At 44.3% G+C, this 15,538-nt stretch overlaps 1 protein-coding gene and 1 non-coding gene across 3 annotated transcripts in view; one reads left to right on the top strand and one right to left on the bottom strand.

Moving 5' to 3' along the window:
- Positions 1-5,496: 5,496 nt before the first annotated feature.
- The window catches only part of LOC119946426 (plasminogen-like), a 67,828-nt gene continuing 57,786 nt past the window's right edge, over positions 5,497-15,538 (bottom strand). For both annotated transcript variants that reach the window (XM_038767731.1, XM_038767723.1), the window contains exons 16-17: positions 12,535-12,680; positions 5,497-5,994 (exon numbers count right to left, since the gene is read on the bottom strand). In XM_038767731.1, the coding sequence (XP_038623659.1) occupies positions 5,833-5,994; positions 12,535-12,680 (308 nt within the window). In that variant the 3' untranslated portion in view covers positions 5,497-5,832. The remainder of the gene's footprint in view (positions 5,995-12,534; positions 12,681-15,538) is intronic.
- LOC119924854 lies at positions 13,642-13,779 on the top strand. The gene has a single exon (XR_005449538.1). It is a non-coding gene; the product is annotated as a small nucleolar RNA SNORA7 (small nucleolar RNA).

A 15,538-nucleotide genomic window follows, 5' to 3' on the forward strand; every position in this document is an offset into this window, starting at 1 on the left:
GCTCATGGCAAGATCCCAGGACTTGGGATCTAATCAGACTTGGGTTCTAATCCCACCTCTACGACTTGCCTGCTGAGTGACCGTGGGCAAGTCGCTTAAGTTGTCTGGCCCTCATTTTCCCCATCCGTAAAATGGGAATTAAGACCTTGTTCTCCCTCCCCCTTAGATTGTGGGCCTCGTGGGGGAAGGAGACTGTGTCCGATTCAGTTATATTGCATTTACCAGTGCTTAGCACAGTGCTTGTCACATAATAAACACTTGACATCATCATCATTCGTATTTATTGAGCGCTTACTATGTGCAGAGCACTGTACTAAGCGCTTGGGAAGTACAAATTGGCAACATATAGATGCATTATTATTATTGTTATTATTATTATTGCTTTCGAATCCCAGTCCTGTAGGCCATGTTTCTTCTCTATGTTTGCAGGGCAGAATGGGCTCTTGGCAAATCACCTAAGCCAGATTAGTTTTGAGAAAGCCCAGAGACCCTGCTTTGTTTTTTTTTTCTTTTTAGAGCTTCCTCTGCCTCCCAAACAAGGCCTGTGGTAGAGGGAAGCCTGCGATGGTTTAGTATTAGGTGATTTCTGAACCGCTTCCTGGCCTTCAATAATAATTGTAGTATTTCTAAAGGGTTTTACTATGAGCCAAACACTGAGAGGTAGGTACAAGGTAATCAGATCAGACCCCAGTTCCTCACATGGGGCTCACAGTCTGAATGGGAGGGAGAACCGGTATTTCATCCCCATTTTACAGATGAGGAAACTGAGGCCTAGAAAGGATAAGTAACTTGTCTAAGTAGGCAAGGGGTGGAGCCAGGAATAGAAACCAGTTCCTCTGATCAATCAATCAATCCTATTTATTGAGCACTTACTGTGTGCAGAGCACTGTACTAAGTGCTTGGGAAGTACAAGTTGGCAACATATAGAGACAGTCCCTACCCAACAGTGGGCTCACAGTCTAAAAGGGGGAGACAGAGAACAAAACCAAACATACTAACAAAATAAAATAAATATCCGATCTCTTAAGGCCTGTGTTCTCTCCAACAAGCCAAACTGCTTCTCTCAGAGGTTGGAAGGAAGGTGGTAAGTGATGAGGAAATACTGTTTTTTAGTGACAGCAGATCTTTGGGGCTGTCAAATGCTGACATATTCAGGCCTTCAAATCCTAGCTAAGGTAGGAAACTGCTGATGAATCGTGTCAGATTGAGAGATCCACATGTGTGTTTAGGTTGTTAACTCGAGAGGTGCCTTAGCATCCCTTCTGAGCAAAACCTCCTTTGAGCCTGGGGTGTTCTGCTGGGTTGCTGAATTGCCATCTTTCACCGAGCTTCCTGATGGGTTCTCAGGTGGAGTTTTTCCCTTGGCTTTTACGATCCGCACCTTCTCTAGACTCCAGCGGCTGCAACGAAAGCACCCTGGGCTCAAACAAACGCCTGACAACGTGAGAGCCTTGTTTCAGGGTGACACTGCCCTGCCTGTGAAGTCAATGAAAAATGAAGGTACTGTAACCCCCACCTACCTTTGCAAGTGTCCTTATCGGGAAAGTAGCTGTGTTGTTTTTGTAACTTTTTAAGTATGAATATTGGGTAAATACGGAAAATATTGCACTTGGCATTCTGCTTTTTAATTCACTTTTAAAAAAAAATAGCCTTGGGTGTATTTCTAGGTTAAATGTATGCTATACAGTATTCAAAAAATGAAATATTTTTTATGAGGATAGGGGAAAGGGAGAGGGGGCAGTGAAGGGAAATCTTGCCAGCAGAGAAATATTTTTAGGTATATTTTTTATGAGCAGCATTTTCTAAGGGCTACAGCTTTTTCATTCGGAAACTACTCTGAACACGAAGTTTTCATAACAGCAACTGTGATTTTAAGACAATGTATCGATGGACTTTAATCCTGTCAGCGCCGTTCATTCAAAGACAGTGCCATGCTGGGGACTCCCTCTACGATAGTGCCTTTTCACTATGGTTCTTTGCCACCCTGCCTCTCGTACCAACACCTTTGTATTTTTGAGAAAGTATTTTATTTCCAGTAACAATAAAAGTGAAACATTTGCAAAATAAAATTAGTCATTCTTTCATTTGATTCAGTGTTGATTCTCTCTCTCTCTCTCTCTCTCTCTCTCTCTCACACACACACACACACACACAAAGTGGAAGGGAAATGTGTAAACTGCTATGCGTAATGGTGTCTGCTAAATCTCAGTCTTAAGTGATTCTTTTTATTAGTAGTAGTATTGTTATTATGGTATTTTTAAGCTCTTTCTATGTGTCAGGCACTGTACTAAGCACTGGGGTGGCTACAAGCCAGTCGGGTTGGACCCAGTGCTTGTCCCATGTGGGGTGCACAGTCTCTATCCCCATTTTACAGATGAGGTAACTGAGGCACAGAGAAGTCAAGTGACTTGCCCAAGGTCACACAGCAGACACTTGGAGGAGCCGGGCTTAGAACCCAGGTCTTTCTGTTTCTGAGGTTCATGCTCTGTCCACTATATCACACTGCTTCTGTTACCTTTTACAAATTGCATAAGATGCCTTATGTGGATTAAACAAGTACACAAAAAATGCAGGTTTTCCTTTTCCCCCTTCTATCTTGCTTTCTGGATTCCACTTCCATTCATATGAGGCTGTAGACTGCAAGCTCCTTGTAGGCAGGGATTAACATCGTCATCATCATCGATGGTGTTTATTGAGCATTTACTAAGAGCTTGGGAGGGTTCAGTACAACAGAGTTGGTAGACACGTTCCCTGCCCACAAGGCCCTTGCAGTCTAGATGGAGAGACAGACATTAATATAAATAAATCTTTTAGAATATCTAATTTAATTCATTATGGGCAGGGAACATGTCTTCCCAAGCGCTTAGTACAGTGCTCTGCACACAGTAAGTGCTCAATAAATATGATTGAATGAATGAATGGCTGACCAACCTGATTTGCTTGTATCCACCCACCACTTAGTACAGTACTAAGCAAATGCTACAATTATTATTATCTGCTAATTCTGTTGTACTCTCTCAAGTGCTTAGTAATAATGATGGTATTTGTTAAGCGCTTACTATGTGCCAAGCATGCTGTGCACATTGTAAGCCCTCAATAAATAATACAGTTGACTGATTGATGTACATAAACGCCGTGGGGCTGACGGTGGGGTGAAAATCTAGTGCCCAAAGGGATCGTGTCTACCAAATTTATTGTATTATCCCAAGCACTTATTATAGTGCTCTGCACGCGGTAAGTGTCCCATAAATACCAGTGATTGATTGACTGATTCATAATATCCACAATCTTTCTTGGTTCTTTTCCAGCTGATGTCCCGTTCCCGCTGTCGATCCATCAGTCCGCTCCTGGTCACGCCTCTTCACAAGGAAGTGTGAAGGTAATTGCTGTGATTTTATAAATGTCCAGGGAAAAGGCATGAAGGTGTTCCCTCCTATTTAGACTTTAGCCCCAGCTGGGACAACGACTGTATCTGACCCATTAAGCTCGTAACCACCCTAGGACTTAGGAAAGTGCTTGACGCTTCGTAACACAAATAATAATGAGAAGGAGGAGAAGAATTGAAAGGTGGGAGACATACAGGTAGCCCTGGATCTGGGGGGAATAAAAGGGTCATAGCTCAATTGCCAGCTCTGAGTTACTGTTCAAAATATTTCAGGGATGTCATTCGATCGTGTCTATCGAGCAGTTACTGTGTGCAGAGCACTGTACTGAGCACTTGGGAAAAGCTGTTAAATTGTACTTTCCCAAGCAGGAATGGTAGGAGGGAGGTGGGGAAATAACTGGAGGGAACTGTGGGGTCGGGGGATCAATCAATCAATCATATTTATTGAGCGCTTACTGTGTGCAGAGCACTGTACTAAGCGCTTGGGAAGTACAAGCTGGCAACATCTAGAGACGATCCCTACCCAATAACGGGGAGATTTATTAAGGTAGGGGAGGCGTGAGCAATGAGCTTATGATGTCTGCACTGGAGGCGTAGAGCTGGGAATGTACAGGATGTGTGTCTGCCAATTCTGTTTTATTGTGCCGTGTTGTATGGGGCAGCATGGTGTAGTGGCTAGCGCCCAGGCGTGAGAGGACCTGGGTTCTAATTCCGGCTCTGCCACTTGTCTGCTGTGTGACTTTGGGCAAGTCAGTTCTCTGGGCCTCAGTTACCTCATTTGTAAAATGGGGATTGAGACCGTGAGCCCTCTCTGGGACAGAGATTGGGTCCAACATGATTAGCTTGTATCCACACCAGTGCTTAGTACAGTGCTTGGCACATAGTAAGCGCTTAACAAATACCACAATTATTACTATTATTATTATTGCACTAAGTGCTTAGTGCGGTGCTTAAGTACTTGAGCATGGCTCAGTGGAAAGAGCACAGGCTTGGGAGTCAGAGGTCATGGGTTCTAATCCTGGCTCCACCAACTTAGCTGTGTGACTTTGGGCAAGTCACTTCACTTCTCTGGGCCTCAGTTCCCTCATCTGTAAAATGGGGATCAAGACTGTGAGCCCCCCATGGGACAACCTGATCGCCTTGTAACCTCCCCAGCGCTTAGAACAGTGCTTTGCACATAGTAAGCGCTTAATAAATGCCATCATTATTATTATTATTATTAGAACAGTGCTTTGTACATTGTAAGCACTTAATAAATGCTATTATTGTTATTATTATTATTCCCCGCTCACAGTGAGATTTCAATTTACATAAGCCCTCATGGCCTAGTGGAAAGAGCCCGGGCCAGGGAATCAGAGGATCTGGGTTCTAATCCCAGCTCCTACACTTTACCTGCTGTGTGACCCTAAGCAAGTCAATAACTTGTCTGGGCCTCAGTTCCCTCATTTGCAAAATGGGGATTCAGTAGCTGTTCTCCCTCCTATTTAGCGTGTGAGCCCCAGGTGGAATCTGATTATCTACCCCAGCACTTTAAGTGCTTATTAAGTGCCAAGCACTATACTAACACCACAATTTTAAGAATGTCAGCTCTGTGCTTGTTTTACTGTTTCAGTCTCAAGTTCCTTGGGCTTCCCAGTTCCTTCTTAGAATGATACCTCTACAAGCCGATATTTTCAGATATTTACCGACCACAGTCCATTATTGTTGTGGTACTTCTTAAGCGCTTACTATGAGTCACGCAGTTGGGTAGAAGCAAATTAATCAGGTTGGACACGGTCTCTGCCATATGTGGGACGTAGACTAAATGGGAGGGAGAAAGGGGATTGAAAACTCATTTAACAGATGAGGGAAACTGAGGGACCGGGCAGGGAATGTGTCTGCCAACTCTGTTATATCGGATTCTCCCAAGTGCTTAGTACAGTGCTCAGTTCACAGTAAGCTCTCAATAAATTCAGATGATTGATTGACCTTCCCAACGTTGCAAAGCAGGCCACTGTCAGAGCCGGGATTAGAACAGAGGTCCTCTGATTCCTTGGCCCGCCCTTTCCGCCATAATGCTCCCTGTACTGCATATATGTACAACAAACGTTTTCTGACAAAAGAAGGAGATGTCAGCATTTAAGAATTGTTTTTTATTCTCTAATTATGAGTTACGGATGATTTTGGTCATGTGGAGGTAAGGAGAATTCATTTTCAACAAATCAGCATCCAGCAGTACATACAACAGAACCACAGTTGCACAACCAAATGGACCCCATTGACTTCCTTCCCCCGGATCATCTGAGGTATCGTCACTGGAGGCTGCTGATAACATCCCGCGTCTTTGGTTGATCACTGCAGATTATGTCGGCGCACACTAGAACGTCATCCTCTGTGCGGGTAGGTAGAACCAATCAGTTGTGCTTTCTCTCTCTCCATCTCTCCATCTCTCTCTCTCGTCCATCTGATCAGTTAAGTTTCATTGTTTCTTGAATCCATTGGCGATACCAGGCTACACGAACGTAAACCCCCGGTCTGTTGGGCAGGGCACACCCGACACCCCAGGAGGTGACTCCTTGTATGATGTATCTGTCTTTGTCGAAGCAAACGAGCGGCCCTCCGCTATCACCCTGTCCCAAAGGCAAACAACATTTAGGAGCTCGGTCAGTTCACTATGGAGTCCATAGGAAAGCATAGGAAAGAACAGTTAGGAGTTCGGTTAGCCAATCGTGTTTATTGAGCACTGTACTAAGTGCTTGGGAGAGTACAATACAACAATTCATTCATTCAATCATATTTATGGAGCGCTCACTGTGTGCAGAGCACTGTACTAAGTGCTTAATGTAACGGACACAATCCCTGCCCACCATAAGCTTAGAGGAGAAGGCAGACATTAATAGAAATTAATATACAGATATGTACGTTAAGTGCTGTGGGCTGGGAGAGGAGATGAATATTCCGAAGCGCCTAGTACAGTGCTCTGCACACAGTAAGCGCTCAATAAACATGATTGAATGAATGAATGAACCTACCATTTTATTTGTACATATTTATTCTATTTATTTTATTTTGTTAATATGTTTTGTTGTCTGTCTCCCTCTTCTAGACTGTGAGCCCGCAGTTGGGTAGGGACCGTCTCTATATGTTGCCAGCTTGTACTTCCCAAGGGCTTAGTACAGTGCTCTGCACACAGTAAGCGCTCAATAAATACGATTGAATGAATGAATACAGGGAGCAAGTCAGAGCGCCGCAAAAGGGCGTGGAAGAAGAGGAAAGGAGGGCTTAGGGAAGAGCCTCTTGGAGAAGGTGAAACTTCAATAAGGCTGTGAAGGAGGGGAGATCATTGTCAGATATGAGGAAGGAGGACATTCTAGGCCAGAGGTAGGATGGGGGTGAGAGGCCAGTGGTGAGATGGATGAATTGGAGGTCCGGGGAGGAGGTTAGCTTTAGAGGAGTGAAAGAGTGCAGGCTTGGTTGTAGTAGGAGAGTAGTGAGGTGAGTGAGGAGGGAGTAAGGTGATTGACTGCTTTAAATCCCTTGGTGAGGAGTTTCTGTTTGTTGTGGGGGAGGACGGGCAACGACCGGAGGTTCTTGAGGAAAGGGGAAACGTGGTCAGAACATTTCTGTAGGAACGTGATCCAGGCAGCAGAGTGAAGTATGGACTGCAGTGGGGAGAGACAGGAGAGGGGCAGGTCGGCAAGGAGGATGATATGGGCGGAATAAGTGACTGGATTAATGTGCTAATGAGTTCAGAAACTAGTACTGCTTTTAACTGGTATTTGTTAGGTGCATACTATGTGCCAGGCACTGTAGTGAGTGCTGGAATAGTTACAACTCAATCCGGTTGGGGACAGTCAATGACCCACATGGGGACTGACTGTCTTATCATCATCATCAATTGTATTTATTGAGCGCTTACTGTGTGCAGAGCACTGTACTAAGCGCTTGGGAAGTACACGTTGGCAACCTATAGAGACAGTCCCTACCCAACAGTGGGCTCACAGTCTAAAAGTCTTAATCCCCATTTTACAGATGAGGTAGCTGAAGCACAGAGAAGTGAAGTGAGTTGTCCAAGGTCACACAGCAGACAAGTGTTAACGTGCAAGGAGGAAAATCCCTTTGCTGTAAACCAATCTCTTATTGTATTGGCATTGGGTAAAGTTACCAGATTTGTAGGCTTTTGAGGTTACTGAAATTAATTACCTTCCCACTCGGGTGGCCAAAGGACATGATAGCACAGAAAAATCCATCGTGCTTCTTCTGTGCATCGGTTTCATATCAAGTGTCACCCTTCTGCAAGAGGACGTGGGTTCTAATCCCGCCTCCATCACTTGTCTCCTGTGTGACCTTGGGCAAAACACTTAACTTCTCTGTTCCTCAGTTACCTCAACTGTAAAATGGGGATTAAGACTGTGAGCCCCATGTGGGACAACCTGATGACCTTGTATCTACCCCAGCTATTAGAACAGTGCTTGGCACATATTTAGCGCTTAACAAATACAATAATAATTATTATTATTATTCCCTTTGCGGCACACACACAATGACAGATTAGAGAATCACTCACTGTGCCCTAGTGGAAAGAGCCCAGGCCTGGGAATTAGAGGACCTGGATTCTAATCCGGATTCACCCATGTGCCTGTAGTGTGACCTTGGACAAGTCACTTAATTTCTCTGTGCTTCAGTTACCCCTTCTGTGAAATAGAGATTCAGTACCTGTTCTCCCTTCTACTTAGACTGAGAGCCCTGGGTGAGACAGGGACTCTGTCTGACCTGATCGTCCTGTATCTTTCCCCGTGCTTAGCACAGTGCTTGACACATAGTAAGCATTTAATAAACATTTATCATTATTATTAGTAGTAGTAGTAGTATATCTGTTTATTTCTGCCTTGTGTCCAGAATATAGGCTGTGCTGACAGATGGAATAAAAACTCACTTGATGTCCAGAATAACTGCAGTTTAAATCTCATTTTGATGCAGGGGGGAAAAAAATTCCCAACCCTTTCCAATCACGCCTCAGAAGTGGCTGTATTTCTTTGTCCTCAGCTGAAGCATATTCTTTGATGTTTGGTAGTTTGTCTTAAGACCCCAGCACTTACAGTCTTTTATTCTAATGAAGTCATCTCTCTGGCTTTAAAATGTTTTTGGAAAAGGAGTCAGGCCATTTGTTTCTTTCAGTCTCTTTTCTCTCCTCACCCTAGTGTCTGGTGCTTGCCAAAGTTCAGACTTGCAGCTAGAGGAGACAACTTGACAACTTTGGGACAGAGATATCCAGGTCAATCCATCTAGGGCTACGCATGTCTCATGGACTTTTCCACACAGCTTGAGATCAATCAATCAATCGTATTTATTGAGCGCTTACTATGTGCAGAGCACTGTACTAAGCACTTGGGAAGTACAAATTGGCAACACATATTGTTGTGCATATTGGAGATGCACAATCATCCACCATTTCACTCCTTAAGCTGCCTTGGATAACTTCTCCGAAAATGGGGCCACCTTTCTTCCCACTTCCTCAGACAACTTTCCCAGCGATTAGCTCATTTTAAGCGCTTAACACATCGCTCTGCATACATTAAGCACTCGGTAAATATGATTTATTCATCCTCAGATGATTCTGAAGAGCATCATCGTCTAGGTAACGTCTGCCAGCTCTGTTACATTGCACTCTCTCAAGTGCTTAGAACAGTGCTCTTGAGCACAATAGTGCTCAGTAAATACAACTGATTGATTGATATATCCTCATGGATGATTTTGAAGACTCTTTACACCTAGGGGATGTATCTATCGACTCTCCCAAGTTATTTTGCACTCTCCCAAGACCTTAGAACAGTGCTCTCTACATAGTAAGTGCGCAGTGGATCGATTGAAGTGGAGGTGTCTTTTCTCATACACCAGCTGGGCACATTTCCATTTCAATGCGATAACAACTGTTCTTCCCTTGAAACATCTGAACTCTGAATTCTCAAGCTGGGACATCGAAGAATGACTGAGCCAGAGTTGTTATGTCAAGTTCGACCCAGCTATGTTGAACAAGACTCAATCCACTTGGACCTCTCTTTAGAACTCTGAATATGCTTTCTAATCTCAGTCACCTTCACCTGCAATTCTTAATTAAGATATTTGTTAAGTGCTTACTATATTGGCAAGCGCTGTTCTGAGCACTGAGGTAAATACAAACTAATCAGATCGAACCAAGTCCTTGCCCCACGTGAGGCTCACAGCCTAAATAAAAGGAATAACGTCATCGTCATCATCAACATCGGTGGTATTTATTGAGCACTTACCATGTGCAGAGCACTGTACTAAGCATCTGAGGGAGTACAATACCACAGAGATGACAAGAGAATGTGTATTTAGTCCGCATTTTACAGATGGGGAAACTGAGGTACAGAGAAATGAAGTGATTCTCCCGTGGTCGTATTACAGGTAAGCGGCAGAGCTGGGATTAGAACCCAAGTTCTCTGTCTCCCAGACCTGTAATATTTCTACTAGGCCACACTGTTATATTTGTACATATTTGTTACTCTATTTATTTTACTCGTACATATCTATTCTATTTATTTTATTTTGTTAGTATGTTTGGTTTTGTTCTCTGTCTCCCCCTTTTAGACTGTGAGCCCACTGTTGGGTAGGAACTGTCTCTATATGTTGCCAACTTGTACTTCCCAAGCGCTTAGTACAGTGCTCTGCACACAGTAAGCGCTCAATAAATACGATTGATGATGATGATGATGATGATGAAGCCTTCCACCTTCTATTCTGGAGGTGCTGATCCCAAAGACTCCCTAAACTATTCTCTAATCACAGCGTGGCTCAGTGGAAAGAGCACGGGCTTGGGAGACAGAGGTCATGGGTTCTAATTCCGCCCCCGCCACTTGTCAGCTGTGTGACTTTGGGCAAGTCACTTAACTTCTCTGGGCCTCAGTTACCTCATCTGTAAAATGGAGATTAAGACTGGGAGCCCCTCGTGAGCCAATTGATCACCTTGTATCACCCCCCAGAGCTTAGAACAGTGCTCTGCACATAGTAAGTGCTTAACAAATGCCATCATCATTATTATTATAATCACATCAACTGTGTCACTCTTCAGGCAAAATCTAGTTTCTCCCAGAAAGATTACCTCTAGATTTCTCTCTCTTGATTCTCCAGAGACTGTATCTCTCATTTCTTAGGCCTTAAGATTTCCAGTCATATTTCCACTTATTGTTGTATCCATCCCATATTCCTCCCAGCTTCATTAATGATCTCAATCTCTTTTATCTCCCCACCCCCTTACATTTGTTTTTAAGTTCTTGCTCTCTTCCTTCCCTGTCCTCCTGTTATCTCTGTTTTCTTTACTTCAGGAGACTCTTTGCGGCGACTCAGGGTGGTTGGAATTATTCTCCCATTTTACAGAGGCTCAGAGAGGGTAGGTGATTTTTCCCAAGCCACACAGTAAGTCAATTGTAGGACCCAGATTAGAGAAGCAGCCGGGTTTAGTGGATAGAATATGGGCCTGGGAGTCGAAGGAACTGGGTTCTAATCCTGGCTCTGCCACTTGTCTGCTGGGTGACCTTGCTAAAGTCACTTAACTTCTCTGTGCCTCAGTCCCCAGTTGAATTAAATGAGAATTAAGACTGTGAGCTCCATGTGTGAGATAGACCGTGTCCAACCCGATTAGCTTGTATCTACCCCAGCGCTTAGTACAGTGCCTGGTATACAGTAAGTACATGAGAAGCAGCGTGGCTCAGTGGCAAGAGCCCGGGCTTTGGAGTCAGAGGTCATGGGTTCAAATCCCGGCTCTACCTGTTGTCAGCTGTGTGACTTTGGGTGAATCACTTAACTTCTCTGGGCCTCAGTTCCCTCATGTGTAAAATGTGAGCCCCACGTGGAACAACCTGATCACCTTGTATCCTCCCCAGCTCACTCTGCACATAGTAAGTGCTTAACAAATGCCATCATTATTATTATTATTATTAGTTAACAAATACCATAAAAAAATTGCAGCTCTTCTATCTCTCAGCCTGGGCCACTAGATCATGCTGCCCTCCTGGTGAAATGGAAGGGACAATCTGACCAGAATGAAGGGGGCCAGTCCTGCATTCTTCCCTTTCAAGCCCCTCTTAATCCTGCAGGCCACCTCTCCCTTTGTGGCAAGAGTTGGGCTGGCTTCATTGCGACCGGACTCGTTAACGGATTAATTTGTTAGCAGCTGCCAGAAAGAATCTAGGCTAAGAAGCTCAAATTCACTACCACTTCTCTAAGTCCAGCAGGTACTTTGCTGTGTGGTCTTCCTCTACTTCCCAGGCAGTCTTCTACCATTTCTCAGTTAGCTCTAATTGTTTCTAAATCCCTGCCAGTTTCCTCAATGTGGTTTTAATAATGATTGTGGTATTTATTAAGCACGTATTCTGTGGCAAGCGCTATACCGAATGTGGGGGATATGCAAGATAATCAGGTCAGACACAGTCCCTATCCCCCGTGGTTTAAAGGGGAGAGAAACAGGTATCTTGTCTGCATTTTGCAGATGAGGAAACCGAGGCCCAGAGAGGTGAAGCGACTTGCCCAAGGTCACACAGAAAGTAAGTGGTGGATTGCAACCCATGCCTCCTGATTGTCAGCCAGTGTTCTTGTCATCAGGGCACTCTACCTCAAAACCGAACCAGCCTTGCCCCATGGCATTGATCTGTGGGTAAGGTTTCTGCGGCCTTCCTCGCATTTGTGGCCATGATGAACTTAGAAAGTCTCTGCTACCTCCCTCTAGACTGTAAGCTCCTCGTGGGCAGTGAGTCAATGGTTCACTCATATTTACTGAGCACCTACTGTGGGCGGGGCACTGTACTGAGCACTTGGGAGGGTAGAATACAACAATACACAGACATATTCCCTGCCCACAAGGAGCTTAGGAACGTGTCCACCAACACTGTTGTATTGTCCTCTCCCAAGTGCTTAGTGCAGTGCTCTGCCCACAATAGATGACCAATAAATACCACTGACTGATAATTAGCTTTTCTTTCTTGACTCTAAATATGATGTTTCTTTATTTCTTCCCTCTATTTTCCCCACTTTTCTTAGTAACCAAGCAACTGCCCAAAGTGTGGTTCTGAAACCTGAATGAGTCTATTACCAGAATCATGGCAATTGGCCCGAGGCTTAAATAGCACAAGTGAGATCTTCGTGGGTCTTACCTGACAGCTATCAGTACCTCCTTCAAAATGGCCAGCGCAAATCTCCGAAGGTTTAACGAGATTTCTCAAGTACGAACGACTGTTGCACACCTTATTCTCAATAACTGGCAGGCTGGCTTCCTTTAGCACACCAACTCCAGAAGTGCCTTTGGGAAAAAAAGAAAAGTGATCAAACAAGATCATCCCAGTCCATCTCACGGTAATATGGGAGTCTTCCTCCTAAGCAACCAGTGGTGAAATTAGAACACCATCTGATTTGGTTGGAAATGAATACATTGTGTGGTCTAGTGGAGAGAGCACGGCCTTGGGAGTCAGAAGGACCTGGGTTCTAATCCCAGCTCTGCCACTTATCTGCTATTTCACCTTTGTCAAGTCACTTCACTTCTCTGTGCCTCAGTCTCCTCATCTGCAAAATGGGGAGCCCTATGTGGAACCCGGACTTTGTCCAGCCTGATTAGCTCTTGTCTACCCCAGTGCTTAATACAGTGCCTGGCACGTAGTAAGTGCTTAACAATTACTATATAGTTTTAGAGAGAGAGAGAGAGATATCCAGAGTCTCAGAAATTGGGCCAAGACTTATTTACGCAGTTTGATTTCTATGCCTAGTCAAGAGAAGGCTGTTATTTGTAAAATATTTCAATTTTATAGTGCTTTCCACACAGGGTACAGTAATTAATTTCGAACACACCCAAGAATACGGCAACAATTTGGAAATCGTCCACAGTTTTTTTTGAGAAACCATAAACCAAGATTCACCTTGCTTTATTAGTGAAGAAGGAGTCTCTGGGATAGAACTGTAAAATCCTTCACCTATTGCCGATCCTACAGTAATCCTCAGGCATCCCTCAGTTCAGAGAAACGTGTCCATTGGTCTTAGATCAGATCCAGACTAGAGCCCAGAGCTGGGAGTCAGAGGACCTACGTTCTAATCCAGCTCTGTCGCTTGCCTGTTACGTGACCTTGGACAAGTCACCTTACTTCTCTGGGCCTCAGTTTGCTCATCTCTTAAAAGGGGAGTCAATACCCGTTCTCCATCCTAAGAGTGTGAGCCCTACGTGGGACGGGGGCTTTATCTGCCCTGATTTACTCGCATGTACTTCAGTGTTTCCTCTCTCAGGGTCGCACCTGGTGAGTTTCCAGTACTCTACCAGTCTCGGCTGCGGGAGGGAGAGTCAAGCAGAGGCCTGTCCATTCCATTCCTAGCTTGGCCAGTGGCTAGCGAACGGAAGGCAATCTGCTACAAGTCAAAACTCACCCATGCGGGACAGCGGCGGCATTGGAGAGAGTCGAGGGCGGAGATTCTAGTTTACTGTGCGGAAGGCAGCGATGGGAAACCACTCACTTCCGTATTTTTACCAAGAAAACTCTATGGAGACACTACCAGAACAATTGCAGATGGAGAGTGGGGCGTTCTGCGAGAGATGTGTCTGTGGTGTTGCTAAAGATCGGAAACGACTCGACGGCGTAAGACAAGATGACTACAGTGCTTGGCACAGAGTAAGCAATTAATACCAATCAATCAATAGTATTTATTGACTGCCTACTGTGTGCAGAGTGCTGTGCTAAGTGCTTGGGAGAGTACCGTATATCACCGTATCAATCGTATTTATTGAGCGCTTTCTATGTGCAGAGCACTGTACTAAGCGCTTGGGAAGTACAAATTGGCAACATATAGAGACAGTCCCTACCCAGCAGTGGGCTCACAGTCTAAAAGGGGGAGACAGAGAACAAAACCAAACATACTAACAAAATAAATAGAAATAGAATAGAATGCTAATGTGCTAGATGACTGATCACTTTATGAGGAATGTAAGCTCATCTTCTAGATGTAAGCTCATTGTGGATAGGAATCATCTCTGTCATTGTACTCTCCCAAGAGCTCAGAAAAGTGCTCTCTACCCAGTAAGCCCTCAGTAAATACCAGTGATGATGAATAGACTCGTCACCACTTGATTCTTGTGACATTTTATAAATGTGTAAAATTGTAGCAACACAAGGGTTACAGTATATGAGGATTCTTCATAGCGATGAACTTAGCATGCCTGTTCCTGGAGAATGTCCTTATGCGTCTGAAAACCATCTGGTGGAGATTTAATAGCTGTTCTCATTGATAATTTAGTGGCTTTTTTTAAATGGTATGTGTGAGGCACTGCACTAAGCCCTGGATCGCTACAAGATTGGACACTATCCGTGTCCCACAAGGGAGCTCACATTCTTCATCTTCATTTTACAGATGAGGGAGCTGAGGTACCGAGAAGTGAAATGATGTGCCCAAGGACACACAGCAAACGAGTGACAGAGCCAGAATTAGAACCCAGGTCATCTGGCTCCCAAGCCCGTGCTCTTTCCACCAGGCCGTGATGGTCCCTTGAAAGGTGAGGAAGAAATGTTTTGGTTAAATCTGATCGATACCTTCTGGCTGGTTTGGAGCTGCAAGATGTCCCTGCAGTAGGGCCCTGCTGTCATCTTGTGGTCAAAATAAAAAGTAAAAGCGTAAAGGAAAAGATTTGGTGGAGTTGGGAGTCAGCGGTAAAGGAAGGAAATCCTAGCAAGAATTAACTCTCTCCTAATAATTATACGTGTGGTGTTTGTTACACCAAAGTACCAATCACTGTATTAAACCTCGGGGGTAGGTAAATGATAATCAGGTCCCATGCGGGGCTCATAGTTTAAATAGAATCAATCAATCAATCAATCGTATTTATTGAGCGCTTACTGTGTGCAGAACACTGTACTAAGCGCTTGGGAAGTACAAGTTGGCAACATATAGAGACAGTCCTTACCCAACAGCGGGTTCACAGTCTAAAAGGGGGAGACAGAGAACAAAACCAAACATGCTAATAAAATAAATAGAATAGATATAATAATAATAATGGTGGTATTTGTTAAGCGCTTACTATGTGCCAAGCACTGTTCTAAGCGCTGGGGGGGATACAAGGTGATCAGATTGTCCCACTTTGGGCTCACAGTCTTAATCCTCATTTTACAGATGAGGTAACTGAGG

The sequence above is a fragment of the Tachyglossus aculeatus genome, chromosome 2 (genome assembly GCF_015852505.1).
Source record: "Tachyglossus aculeatus isolate mTacAcu1 chromosome 2, mTacAcu1.pri, whole genome shotgun sequence".
Lineage (NCBI taxonomy): Eukaryota > Metazoa > Chordata > Mammalia > Monotremata > Tachyglossidae > Tachyglossus > Tachyglossus aculeatus.